The sequence below is a fragment of the Octopus bimaculoides genome, chromosome 2, assembly GCF_046866305.1.
Source record: "Octopus bimaculoides isolate indiv1 chromosome 2, ASM4686630v1, whole genome shotgun sequence".
NCBI classification, from domain to species: domain Eukaryota; kingdom Metazoa; phylum Mollusca; class Cephalopoda; order Octopoda; family Octopodidae; genus Octopus; species Octopus bimaculoides.
In genome coordinates, this window is record NC_142929.1 from 36,669,222 (window position 1) to 36,684,422 (window position 15,201).

Below are 15,201 nucleotides of genomic sequence, written 5' to 3' on the forward strand. Positions count from 1 at the left end.
CATTATAAACCTCTCACAGTTGGTTAAATATGGATATATGCTATTGATGTGAAGAAAAAAAGATGGAGGGAATCTCCTGAAAGACTGTTTCATGATTTGTTGATGGCTCCTCAAAGAAGATGTACCTGGCTTCCTTCCTCAATTAATTAAATATATCAGCTGTTATATAAAGCAGTCGAAAATTAAGTTAGCACCATGGTGGATGGTGCTAATTTACATACTTGTGCTATATAGTATTGTTAAGAAGTTTGTTTTGCAATAACGAGGCTCCAGTTTCAATTCTGCTGTGTAACATCTTGGGCAAATGGAATTTTCTACAGCCTCAAGTTAACCCATATTTTGTAAGTGAAATCAGATAGACAGGAGCTATATAGAAGCCTAATATGAGGATTGTACCTGTATCTCCCCTTCAGCAACACCCCTACTCCTGTCACTATCACACTTTCACTTCCCTTAACCCTTTAGGATTTAGATTTCTTTTTCTATTGTTTATTTATTCACAGTATTTTGAATTAATCAGGCAGTATCTCGTAACTTCAATATTGCAAAGTTGTGATAGTATACTCTTAGAATGACATTGTAGGGTAAATATGAGAAGTTAGATCTGGCTGGGTTAAATGCTAAAGGGTTAATACTATACCAACATTCAGTTGAGAGGAGTTCTTGTCTTGTGAGTTACTTCAGGACCTCACTAGTGCCAGTACATGTAAAAAGGATTCAGTCGCTCAATAAAGTGGTTGCCTTTAAGGACATCCAGTATTAAAAAACATGGCAAAGCAGACATAGGAGCTCTACACAGTTCTCTGGTTCAATAGTTGCTGTTGAACCATGGTGCTAACTTCCATGCCATCACAGAAATCAGGTATTAAATGATGATGATGATGATGGCATATCTCAAACATGTATAAAGAAACTAGTGTAAGATTATGATGGATGGAATTTTCAATAAACTTTTTGAGGTTGAGACAGATTCAGCATGCTGCACTGTCTCCCCTACATTTTGTGTTAAACAATTACGTGAGGAGAAAGTTTTTTCAAGAAAGAGTTTGTGAAATACAATGGATGGATAAGACGCTTGTTAATCTAGGTTATACTGACATTCTCATGACAATTACAAGAACAGAAGAAATATGATATCGAATAGTTTAATAAGAGAAGGAAGTAAAAGTGGCCCAGTTATTAAATATTCAAAGACAGAAGTGATGAATATATATTTGGTTAATCCATACAGTTATAATACAAAAGGAAAATTAGTAGAGTCACTTAGTTTAGAGTTTTTTTTCTTTTATTTGCTGGGTCTGGATGAAGGGGCAGTGTCTATGGCCTTCGTAAGACCTCTTAGATCAGTGAGGTTGATGCTATAATGTTTTTCTTGAATTTTTTAAGTCAACAACTGTCAAAAAGCTATGAGCAGGGAAGGAATTCCAGAGGGATGAAGATTTGGGGTGGGGGAAGTGAACACAACAAAAGGAATGGGAGGTAAAGAGACAAGCTGGATGGAAGTGCCTAAGTGGAGGTTTGAGAAAAGAATTAAGTAGAATTAAGAAAGAAATTAATAAAACAGAACAAGTAATCTATATGAAAGTTCAACTGTCTCTTGACACATACCAAGGTAAAAATTTATACAACCTTGGTAAGTTTACTATATATATGGACCCCAAATTTAGCACAGTACCACCACATCTCATGCTAAATTCCTAGCTTTTGAATAGAAGCCATACTTAGGATATTAGAATCAGGAGGCAAGATAATGTAACCAATGAGAAAGTGAGAGAAATGGTTAATGTAACACTTATTGATAAATTAATAACATTTTTTGAGTTGGAGATAGCTGGTCACATCTGTAGATGAGACGGTAGCTCTTTTGTGATGTATTCAGATGGATAGAGTGGAAAACAAACGTAACACTGGTGTGATGGAAAATGAAGGAAGAATATTGAGATGAACAGAAAAGAAATGGCACAAGATTGGTGCATTTGACAAACATCCACCAAAGCTATGTGCATCATGTGGACTAGAATACACACACACACAAATTTCACTAGTGTCACACTAATATTGCTTTCAATGTTCATTTTCTCAATGTTGGCATAGGTTACTTTATTCTACTAAGTAATCACTAAAATATCATTTTACCAGTAAGTTCTTAAGTGTCCAAAAACTGCTCTAGTTTTTTTTCCTTAGCATTAATTAAGAAGAGGGCAGTATCTATGACTGCTGAAAGCCATTGCAGAAGCTGGTGTTCAGTTTGAATGTCTAAGATCATGTCAATAGGAAAAATGTTGGTAAAGAAGGAGTTCTAGGGTGGAATGAGTGGAAGAAATGCTTAGGATTGCAGAAGTGAATGCTTACTCAGACAAATGGATGGCAAGTCAAGTGCTGATCATGTAAAGTGGAGGGAAGTTGTGGAAGAGGGAGACCCAGGAAGATATAGGGCAAAGTTTTGAAGACCAATCTCAAAATGCTGAACCTTATAAAGGAGATGACAGAGGACTGAGATATGTGGCACATTGTTGTACTTGAGAAGACCCGCTCATCCATCACAACAGACTTGAGATTCTAAAACCGAGATGCCATGTAAAAAGCACTGGTGTGAATGCTGGTGCCATGTAAAAAAAAAGCACTGGTGTTGGTGCCATTTAAAAAGCATCCAGTACACTCTGTGGAGTGGTTGGCATTAGGAAGGGCATCCAGCCATAGAAACCATGGCAAAACTATGAAACCTGGTGCAGACCCTGGCCTTACCAGTTCTTGTCAAGCCATCCAACCCATACCAGCATGGAAAATGGGCGTTAAATGATGATGATGAAGAGGATTGTTAGATCGGAGGTCTTTGTAGTTGTAATAGTATTAAAAAGAAGGAGGAGAAGAAACACTATGTTTGTGAACCAGAGACTGTGGCATGCTGGTAAGAGAAGCCGATAATTTATATAGTCTAAATAAGTAGTGCTCCAATGAGAGTCTTTCTTCAGCTTTGTAAAGTGTCAATTGATCAGGGTAGAAGTATTTCCTGGTTCTGTATTTTTAAGGGTGTCTACATTAGCTTAAAGTATCCTTTCCATTTTTAGATGGTTGGGTGTTATTTGAAGTTGATTTGGCTACTATTTCTAGCAGGTTGATTGGAAAAATACTTTAGATGGAAATTTGTATGCCTGTGTATGTGTGGGAGGGGGGAATGAAACAGGCAGCAAAAGTATTGCTAAGTCACATTTTGGTTGAGAAGTGAATGGTAGGAGGATTCTACAATGTTTGCAGAGGCAAGAAGATCAGCTGCAGTTGAGGAAGCGATAAAGTTGGCAATATACAAATTGTACAGTCTGTTATAATACCAGAAGAACCTTTTTACCAAGCATCTATTGTTTCTATATATTACATGCCTATATCTGTGTACTAACTTTATTTTTTTTAGCCTATTTGCACTTAATCTTTTGTGCCCATACCTACTTTTTACTGACACATTGATATAAGTAATAGTACATAATACTAAATTCCAGTTATTTGCAAATAATATCACGAGTCTGTAGTGTCAAGTTCTGTGCACTCAAATATTCTTTTCTTAATATACATGGAATAAAAGCTTCGACTGTTTGGAAAAATTGGGACACACTTCTGTATCATATACTAAAGGCATATCTGTTGTGAAAACTAACCACTTTTATTTTAAGTTGATGGAAATACATGTATTTATATTATTTACTGATTCATGAATCCTATTATTTACATTTCTGATATGTACACTTTATAAATGATGTCAACAACACTTAATTTTCTGCTGTCTTTCTACAAACTGAACTCCGAACCCAACCATTACCTTGAGATTATTTAATGCCTTGTAAGGTCAAACAGAAATATCAAACCAAACCATTTTGGTAATCTAATTCAGTTGACATCCATAAAGACTTTCAATTCTCAGTTCATAAAAGTACTTAAACAAGCACTCTTTGCTTAAAGGTGAAAAGTCCAATAAGTTATATTTTGCTTTGAGGTCCTTCAGATTTTCTTTAAACTCTTTATTCAATCCCTTATATTATTATGAAGTTAATATTTTGTTACACTTACATTACATAGTTTATTCTTTAGAAAATGTACATGTAAATGTTTTTGGTGAATAAGACACTATTCAGTTGTACTCAAATACTTTTTTGAGTAAAGATACAAGTAAAGATACACCTACCATAGATGGTGTACCATCCATAATTAAGTTTTATGTAGGGCAAATCAAAATAATTGTTACTGATTTGACCTCAAACATCTTCACCGATGATAATCCCATGCATCAGTTTTATAACAAGTGAAATGGTGTATCAAAGCTTGTCAAGATCCCACATACAAATATAGCTAACCGAGTTGCATTTACTATATCTGTTGTATTATCAACAACTATTGAATAAAAACACACATTCTGATGCTGCTTGTTTTAAGCTTACTTGGACAATATTAGCTATCCTTTTACATAGTCAGAAACTGAAATTCACAAACAATCTGCCTGTTCTGGAGTTAAAATTCATGCAGTAGCCTTCAATGCACAATTTCACTCTCTTTCCAGTTAGCTTAAACATTTCATAACTTGCAGAAGTATTTCTGATATATGTCTTTTAAAAAATAAACTGCTGTTTGCATAAAGATCCTTCTAAAAATGAGTTTGTCTAAACTTAGGATCTCTTTCTGTTTTCTAGGTTTTTTATGTTTGGTCAAATAGTAAGATTCAAGACAGAACTTTTTATAAAGTGTAACTGAAACTTTACAAATATGATACAAATTTTACTTCTTTATAAAAATAATAAACTATCCATTTATCATTAAATAAAACAGTATTGCTAGCAACTTTTATGTGTATTAGTCATGTTAGAAGAGTTATATGCACATCAATACTGATTTAATGAATTACCAAATGCTAAATGTTAATCGGCTGCAATAAAACTGACTATTACATCTTCAATTTGTACAAATTCCAACTCATGATTAATATCACAAGACAAGTGAAACAGCTAAAAGAATATTGTCGATGCTTTATTGGTTACTAAAAGGTACTTAAATTATTGCTTTGTTTCTTAAGGTTTAAACTTTGATTTTTTATGGGTCTTTAGAGAACTTTGTCAGTGGGTAGTTTTAAATTTGAATACATGAGAAATTTTTACTTGTGGGTGGGGATCTCACCAACTCTAATATAAATGATCAAAGATTATAATTTTTCTAGAATGAAACTTTGTCTTTATCTTTCTTAAATGAGCTTTTCAGAAGATGTTATGGATAAGGAATATGTAAATACAAAATAGTATTTAAAAGACTGTCACTTACCAATGAAATCAAGGGAACTCTGGTGGTTGCATGTAATTATATAAGGCCCTTTAACCACTTCGAGATTTTTCTTTCCTCTTGTTTCAACATCTATTCCCAAAATGTACTTCACACACCAAAATGTATATTTCAGAATCCTATAAAGAGATGAAAGCAAAATTAATAATAATAAAAATCCAAACAATGGGAAAAGGTCTCTCTCTCTCTCTCTCTCTCTCTCCCTCTCCCTCTCCCTCTCTCTCTCTATATATATATATATACACATACACACAATTGAAACAATATAAAGAAGAACAATTACAAAATATTTAAGGTGCTGAACTACTGCCCACCATAAGTTTAAACCTTAAGAGTACTTTATATGTAAGAGATGCACCAACAATATGCAAATATCTTTGTCCGTGAAAATAGTTCTATTTATACTGAAAAGTTAAATGGATATAAAAGCAAAAAAATAATAATATTTAGATTATGAAATTTTGATTTTGGTGATGGAAATAATGAAACTATTTTGACTTTATCTTTAATAAATACTGACGTGTTATAGACAATCAACATCTTTCTTTAATACTGATTTCTTACATAGGTACAAAACCCGTAATTTTAGGGAAAAAAAGAACAGGAGTAGTATGAACCCCAGGACTTGAATTGTACATTATCAACTTGGGAAAGATGAAAGGATGAAAAGTTGACATGGGTAATATTTGAACTCAGAATGTACAGAACCTGGACAAATGAAACAAAGCAATATTTTTGATTCTCTAATGATTCTCCCAACATTGATTAATTTCAAGTACCAATTGTTATTTGAATGAATCAACATTAAGATCCATGTCTTCTACATCCAAGAGCTTATAGGAAAACTTAGTCCAGATTTATTATATTTAATGGTCTCAAGGTGAAGGTGCATGGCTCAGTTGTTAAAGCATTGGGCACACAATAAGGTAGTGAGTTTGATTCCTGGATTGGGCTGTGTGTTGTGTTCTTGAGCAAGATACTTTATTCCACGTTGCTCCAGTTCACTCTGCTGTAGAAATGAGTTGAATATCACTGGTGCCAAACTGTAGCAGCCTTTGCCTTTCCCTTGGATATCAGTGGTATGGAGAGGGAAGGCTGGTATGCATGGGTGACTGCTCGTCTTCCTTAAACAACCTTGCCTGGACTTGTGCCATGGAGGATAACTTTCTAGGTGCAATTCCATGGTCATTCATGACCAAAGGGGGTTTTTACCCTTTACCCTTCTATGGTCTTAAGAAAGATAGAAAATAAAAAGGAAGATTTTGATGAATTTCATGTTCTTTGTTAAGTAGCTTGTTTATCAACCACATGGTTCCGGGTTTAGTCCCACTGCGTGGCACTTTGGGCAAGTGTCTTCTACTATAGCCTCGGACCGACCAAAGCCTTGTGAGTGGATTTGGTGGATGGAAACTGAAAGAAGCCTGTCGTATACATTACATTGTAGGGTAGGTATGAGAGGCTGGATCTGGCTGGTTTGAACATAAAACAAGGATAATATTTGGGCTGGATATGGAGGTTTTAAAATCTAAAGGGTTAAAATTATCTGAAATGAAACTTTGCTTTAAAATTTCATGTTAATTTATGTTTCACAGCTTAATAATGATTAAAGTTATATTTATGAAATTTTTAATTATTTTCCAAATTAATTGAAACAAAAACAATGTACTTCAACTGGTCTATTGAAAGAAAAGGATTAATTATATCTAACAAGAATTCTATTTTTTCATTCTTAACTTTGTAGTATTTTTATACATGAGAGGAAAACATTCATCAGCCTTTAATTAATTAAATCATGACTAGCAGCAGTTCTACCACAGGCATTTAATATTTTAGTTCTCATTATTAACTTTTTCTTACATCGGTTCATAATCTTAGTTAAGCCGATTACACAAAAAATAGCTGTGTTATCATTATTTGAGTTTAAGTCTAAATCATAAAAAGAAAATAAAGATAGCTTTTGTTCCCCTTCTAATGACGCCTTGAGATAGATCAGCTATAGTAGAAAAGAATTAAGATAATGCAACTTTTGAAATTATGTGAATTTCATTTACAGTACTATATATAGTCTAAAAAATCAAGAGTACAATGAGAGCATTGACATGGTCTCATTTCATTCAAATATGCTATTTTAGCTTCTTTTATTAAATATTAGAATATAGGTTCTACTCCCTCTCTCTTGTGTATATACATACATATATATATATAAATATATATATATGTATGTATGTATGTATGTATGTATACATATATACATACATACATATATACATATATAAATACATATACATACTTGTTGCCAGTGTCCTTGTAAATGGCTCGCACAGCTCTCACTAACCATTCATCTATCGCTAGTTTCCTCTTTGACCACTAGATAAGGGATTGGGCGACCCTGTCAAAGGCTTTCTCCTGCAGCTGTCTTACCAGAAATATAACATCAGTGGTGCTTTTTCCTGGCACGAACCCAAACTGCATCCCATCTAAACTATACACACATATATATATATATATATATATATATATATATATATATATATATATTATTGCTCTATGCTTATGTGTGAGCATATTTGTCTTTCTGTGTGTGAGGGGAGGGAAAGTGTTTATGTTAGTCACGTTTGTTTCCTTCCTCTCTGTCTGTCTGCCTGTCTCTCACCCTTTCTATTTGTATGTGTATATTTCTGCACATACATATATGCATGTGTGTTTGCCTCCACCATCAATGCAGGCCGAATGTCCATTCAGCTGTGCCAAATTGTTAGTGTCCATACAACTATACCCAATCATCTCATTCTGATTAATATTAATCAGTAACAATCTTAGTGCTAATGTTTAGTCGCTTCTAATTAGGGAATATGATTTAAGATCTTCGGCTAACTGGACTTACCCATGCAATTAATAGAAAAGTTATCTTTATTTATTTCATTATGACTGCTTTTATAGATAAACTTAAATATAAAAGGGTAATGAAACCAAAGAACATTGTCACAATCGAAATATTGCTTTCATATTATTCCATTAAAAGAATGCAGAAGTACAAGCAGACCAGTTCATAAGTTATACTTAAAATAACTTGATGCATTACTGAATCAATGAACAAGTATAACTATTTTCAAAGGTGAAAGAAAGCATAGAGGAATGATGCAACTTTGATTATTTGTCAATATTACGTCAATGCTGGAATAATGTCAAGAAGGACTCCATATATATATATATGTATGTGTGTGCATGTATCTATGTATGTACACAATCTATCTATATATATATATATATACATACATGCACACACACACACATATAAAAATACATACAAAATAAGAGAATGAGTAAAGGTGGTGAGAGGGTAAAAAATGATTAGGGGTGTTAGGAAAGGAGGAAATGGGAGGAGAAGAGAAGGAAAAGAGGTAAAAAGTGAGGTATTGAACAAAAAGGGAAGGAGTTCATTTAAGAGCTAAGAATATATATATTAGGCAATGAGTACAAAAAGAAAATCTAAGTGGGATAAGTTTTAACAAATGTATTAGTTTAACACTTAAAAAGAAGGGAAAGAGTCATGTGTGTGTGTGGTGTACCAATCTCTCCACCCTGAATACAGAGGCTGGATTTACTATGTCTATATGCATTCACTACACGTTGAATATTGTTAACTTTGAGTGAACTCCATTTATTACCATTATTATGTAATTTCGAGCCCCCAGAAACAGCTGTTGGACCTGTAATACCATACTTTCTCCCCTTAGTTTTTTGTGTCCTTGTACTGTGCATAAATCTGCTCTCTTAATATATAAATATCTATAGACTTTTAGATGACTGTTCATTATCTTAACATTTTAGTCTTTATTTGAATCTATATATGTATATTTTATATAAAGCCCAAGCTTGTTTATATGTTTATTTGCATCATTATCTCCATACAGACATTATATTACATACACATATACATGTACACATATATACACGCACATACATATGCACACACGTGAACTTAAGGAAATATTTAAGTCATATTTGATTGATTGGACCATATATGTTTTTATTAAAAATAACAAAATCATTTGGTTTATTTGATATTTTAGTAGATCAAAATAGTTTTCAGATACAAGAATGTATCATATATATCATTAAAAGTGTGTAGATAACTATGTAACTCTTTAACTAGTTCTGGGGCACCACCGTTGGCTTTGCCAAGTCTTCACTATTTGAAACTTCCTCTGATATGTGACATTTGGTGAATGAGGGAATTTGATGCTGCTGCCTTCATCTGTATTTCTAGCTGTGAGGACGGCTCACCTGGAATCCTTGACAGAAGGAGATCCAGTTTTGTTTTGAAGATACCTACATCCACACCATGCAGCTCTCTCAGGCTTTTTGAAAGGATACTGAAGAGCTGTGGGCTCTTGAAGCCCAAGCCATTTCAGTATCTGGCTTTGTATGTTGATGATGTTGGGATCTTTGGAACTATGCAGTGGTGCCTTGTTCTGCTGTTTGTGTAACTTTTAATGCTAAAGTTTAGTGTTATCATGATTTCATACAGGTATCTATATATGTATAAGTGATCACCAGTAGATGTGTAATAGAATCAAGGAACGAGATAAAAGGCATTTGACAGGACAGCAGGTCGCTACAACCAAACACAATCTGCATGAAGAAATAACATGCAGGAAGAGAGGAACATACTCTGGTTTAACTCACCTAACCTTTGTAATAAAGCAATTCCCCTTCTAATAAATGAATACTTATTGCAATATTATAATTACATCGGTCCTTTAACAAAAATCTCAAGATTTCTTATCGTGCAACTCCTTTGATGAAAAGTTATATATCAGTACATAACACCAAAGTATGGGCAATGTAACTGGCACTCCATTAATTATGAAGACGAGAGTTCCAGTTGATATGATCAATGGAACAGCCTGCTTGTGAAATTAATGTGCAAGTGGCTGAGCACTCCACAGACATGTGTACCCTTAACATAGTTCTCATGTGTACCCTTAACATATGACAAGGCTGACTCTTTGAATATAGATATAACTCATTTTTGCTAGCTGGGTGGATTGGAGCAATGTGAAATTGCTGCCAGGAAGCATACATGTAACCTTATGATTGTGAGCTGAATACCTTAAGCACTAAGCCTTAACATAGACAATGTAACCTAGGAACAATATTAGGATTATATTAGACAACTTGTACTTAGAAAAAGAAACATCAGCTGCTCCTGTACCACAAACTGATGACAACATATCATACATCAGTCTAACCTTGATCCTATAAAAAAAAAATTTTTGAAAACCCTTTATCAACACACTAGTTTTGTTAAAATAGGGGCACATCATGGGTAGAAATTTTTACTAGTCAAAGCATTGTTTTAAATTATCAATCACATTTTTAACTGATTCACTTTCTCTAGTATCAATAGATATATTTGTAAAACCATGGTATGGATTTAAACACACAGACACACATGCACACTAGTATGGATGTATGTAACAAGTAATACATACACATTTTGCTATAATGTGTTTGTTATTCAAAACGATTTAGCATCTTGTAAAATACATTTTTCAGCTGTCAAAATTAAAAACATATGTCCTAACTATACAAGCATAAAGAAAAAGAAAATTATGCGAGTGTAAAAGATCTGAGTATTTTTCTAAGTTTTGAATATGTAAAACCTGTTTGAGATAATGAACAAAAACATTAAAGAAAAGCCTTACAAAGAAATCCTTGCACTAAAAATAATGATTTAGATTTTCTATCACTGACACAAGATATAAAATAAACACTATATGTTTATCAAATGGAGTAGTAACTGGGCACAGGCATGCCTATGTGGTTAAGAAGGCTGCTTTGCAACCAAGTCATTTCTGATTCAATCCCATTAAATGGTAGCTTAGGCAAATGTCTTCTACAATACTCTTGGCTCAACCTATGTGATGTCTGTGAAATTTGATAGACAGAGACTGTGTAAAAACAGTGCACATTTTATATACATATGCGTGATCGCTAAATCCCAAAGTTTTTAAAATTTCTTTCTGTTTATTTTTTCTTATTCCTTTCTGTTGTAGAGCGTAGGCTCAAAAAGTAAGACTTTCTCACTTTCCTGAGCATCAAACTAATACACCTGTTTGTTGTTCATACACCTGTCTTCATCTTTTGTTTCTCTGTAAATTTCAACTATATATATATATATATATATACACACACACACACACACACACATAAATCTCTCTTGATTCACTAGAAGTGATAAATTACAGGACTCTAAAAATGCAGCTGATGATCAGAAACAAGTAACTCTTAAGTATTGGAGCCTTTCACTTATATTCGGTCCAGGTTTCCAGTTTGAAGATATATTCCTTCCACCACTCTTGGGGGCACTGTGAAGGATCATGAGCACTACTTTTCCTTCTGATTAAAATGTTATACATACATTGTTAAGAAAATTGTCAATAAACTTAGTGTTGGTGTCCAAAAATTACTTTGTGATATTTATTATGGCTAGGTTTCATAAACATCTCCTTATCGCTCTAGATGTAAAACTAGTGATTAGGTTTAATGTAAACATATAATCAATGGCACTATTTGTTCACAAAATGCTGTATTAGTTTCTTCAATAACTCTTTTGTTAGGTTTTCTGTTCAATGATTTTGTTGATATAAACAATTTTAATTCCCTAACAGTTAACAATATACACTACACAACTTAGCATATATGGAGCCCCAACATAGTCAATAATAAAAGTGTGGCTAAATCTTTTTGAAATTACACCCTATTAGGTAAAAAAAAAAAAAAATGAATCATATAGGCTTAAACATACCATGCTAGCAAAATAAATAAAGGTAGGAAGGTAGGTTGATCAGTGCTAGACTATTTTGGTAATATGCCTAATTTGTCCACCTTGACCTGAGACTAAACCACAACAAAGGTAAAAGTGACAACAAACCAAAATTGGAAACTAAAGAATAGTTTATTTATAGTGTTACTATTTGTATCTTATGTCCACTATATTAGTTAGTCATTTCTTGATGAATCACAATGATGGAGTAGTTCGTATTTATCCACTGGGACATCACTATACTGGCAAAAAGCTGAACAACAATCTTATATGTTTTATATGCCATCAATACAAGTAAAGAAACTGAGTGCTACCTTGTTATGGTGTTCTAAAGTGGAAACATTTATTTTTTGTGAATCAATAAAGGTGTAATCAATTAAATTTGAGTTCCAGGAATATTGATACAGAAGGCTGAGTCTCGAATATCAGGAAACACTTGACCAAAATTCAATTTTTAGTAGTCTTTCACAACAAAATCTTGTGTATAATAGTTGCCTACACCTGCAAAATGCATTGAATCCTATCCCATCTATATGGGCAGGAATAGCTAGACAAATATGACTAGACAGAGATAGTTAGACAGATATAGCTAGATAGATACAACTAAACATTATTCTACTCTGGATAAGAACTTCAGTCTTTATTGGCAATAGACTGGTTATATTTCTACAATACACAAAATATTTTAGCAAGTTTTTTTTTATACAATTCCTAATAATATTTAATTATAAAAATACAAAAGGATTTTTTAAACATCAAATGGCTGGATGGGTCCATTCAAGTAAAATTGGAATCGAAGGGGTCCATAGGTAAAAAATGGTTGAGAAACACTGGTCTACAGTAGTGAGTCATATGGATCTCCAACTACAACTAAATAGACCGGATAATAGACAGTTAGGAGTCACTATTAGGGAAGCAGTTACAGTGTCAGGCCAGGCGCTACTAACTGTTTAGCCAACATGCTGATACACTGTTGAGTCAGCTTGCAGTGTTATGACTAAGACTTGTCCAATGACAATAATGGAACCACCAGTATATAGTTTCACAAATCCCAATGATATTTATGGGATAATGTAAATTTATGATTTCTAACAGACACAAGTTCTCAAGTTTTAGAGGAGAGTTTAGTGAAGTTAGAATTGACTGATATTATTTTATCAACTCTTTCAAGATGGAAAACAAGACTGGCCTTGGAGAGGGATTTAAACTCAGAATGGGATGTAACTAAATACTGCAAGATATTTTGTCTATGACTCAACTGATTCTGCCAGCCATATTCTATTGCCTGTAAATATATATATATTTCGTTTCATTTTTATATTATGCTTGTTTTTTTTCCATACTTGCATGAGTTAGTGATATGTAATCAAAGCACTGGTGTTGCAACTGAATGCCCTTCCTGAGGATATCCCTTACCTGTTGTTCAAGTAAGGGATCTCTTATTCCACGTGGCTTTGAAAGTACAAAGTGAGTGGTTGATTTGTTGACAGGAGTGCTAACAACAACAACAGCATTGTCCGTATGTTGCAACTTTCAGAGAAACAAGTGAGATGTAAATAAACACAGTCTTGCACACAAACACAAAATGGTCTTTTAGTTTTTGTCAACCAAATCCACCCACAAGTCTATGGTCTACCTAGAGCTATAGTAGAAGACATTTGCCCAAGGTGCTGAACAGTGGAACTGAACCAGAAATTACAGGAACTACCTGGTTGAGAAACAAACTTCTTAACCACACAAGACAATGTTGTTGACATTGCCTGGCATTTCTGCCCTTTCAAAGATGAATGAAATCAAAACTCCATTGAAAAACAGGCATAGGTTAGCCATAGGAAGAGAAGCAGGCTTTAAAAACAATAGCTCAGTAAAATGTATTTATCTAACTCATGCTACCAGGCAAAAGCAGGCATAAAGATGAATACATATATATATATATAATACAAAGAATATATATACATGTATACACACATATATGTACATACATCTACATGTGCATATATATGCATATCAGGGTACAGGACGTTAGAACAATGAACTACAGACAACGGAACGAACACATAGGAAAACGGAAAGCCACTTGGAATATTCCTTCATCAGCTGTCTCTATTCTAACTAGACGTTTCGAAGATATACACACACACACACACACACACACACACACACACACACACACACACACACACACACACACACACACACACACACACACACACACACAGAGAGACACGCAGGAAGTAAATAGACACCTTTAATTTTCAAAATCTTTTATTTAATATGCAAAGTGAGCAACTGAAATGTAATCAATAGGTAGGACTACACAGTTTAGTATTTAGTTGACATTCCCTTTGCAGTTTTTAATTCAGAAACTCTTTTGGGCATTGAACCGATGAGCTTTGTGGAATTTCTGCCCACTTTTCATGTAACAATTGAAACAATTCATATTTAGATTTAGGTTTCTGTCGAGTTTTTTTGTATCGATCTATCTAGTATGCTCCAAACATTTTCAATTGGGTTCATGTCAGGCGATTGGCTCGGCCAAGGAAGCTTTTTGATCCCATTTTCAGCCAGCCGTTGTTGATTCCTATTTGCTGCGTGGCATGGAGCCCCATCTTCCATGAATAAAAACTAATTTTTTGCTATGTTATAGAGTGAATACATCGGGAGTAGTCCTTGCTGAAGTATTTTGATGTATAATTCAGAGTTTATGGTTCCAACACATTCGATCAGCTCAGAACGATCATTGCTAGTGACAGTCCCCATATCATTACAGAGACACGCCATGTTTCACAGGTGGTTGGAGTCGTTTCAAATCAAATTCTTGATTGGGAAGCCTCCAGACCCAAACACGTTCACTGTCTGAAAATAATGTAAATCTGGATTCATCTGAGAAAATCACTCTATCCCAAAATGAACTGGATTTTTCTGACATCTCCTTAGCCCATTTCTTTCTTTCCATGATATTAATTGGTTGAAGGAAAGGTTTTCTTCTAGCTGCTCATCCATAATACCCAAGATTATGCAGATATGTAACACACATTCTTGGACTAACTTCT

At 33.9% G+C, this 15,201-nt stretch overlaps 1 protein-coding gene across 1 annotated transcript in view; it reads right to left on the bottom strand.

Moving 5' to 3' along the window:
• LOC106878776 (1-acyl-sn-glycerol-3-phosphate acyltransferase alpha) overlaps positions 1 to 15,201 on the bottom strand; it is a 71,632-nt gene that overhangs the window by 18,799 nt on the left and 37,632 nt on the right. The window contains exon 2 of the mRNA XM_014928105.3: positions 5,299 to 5,435. Within this exon, the coding sequence (XP_014783591.1) occupies positions 5,299 to 5,435 (137 nt within the window). The remainder of the gene's footprint in view (positions 1 to 5,298; positions 5,436 to 15,201) is intronic.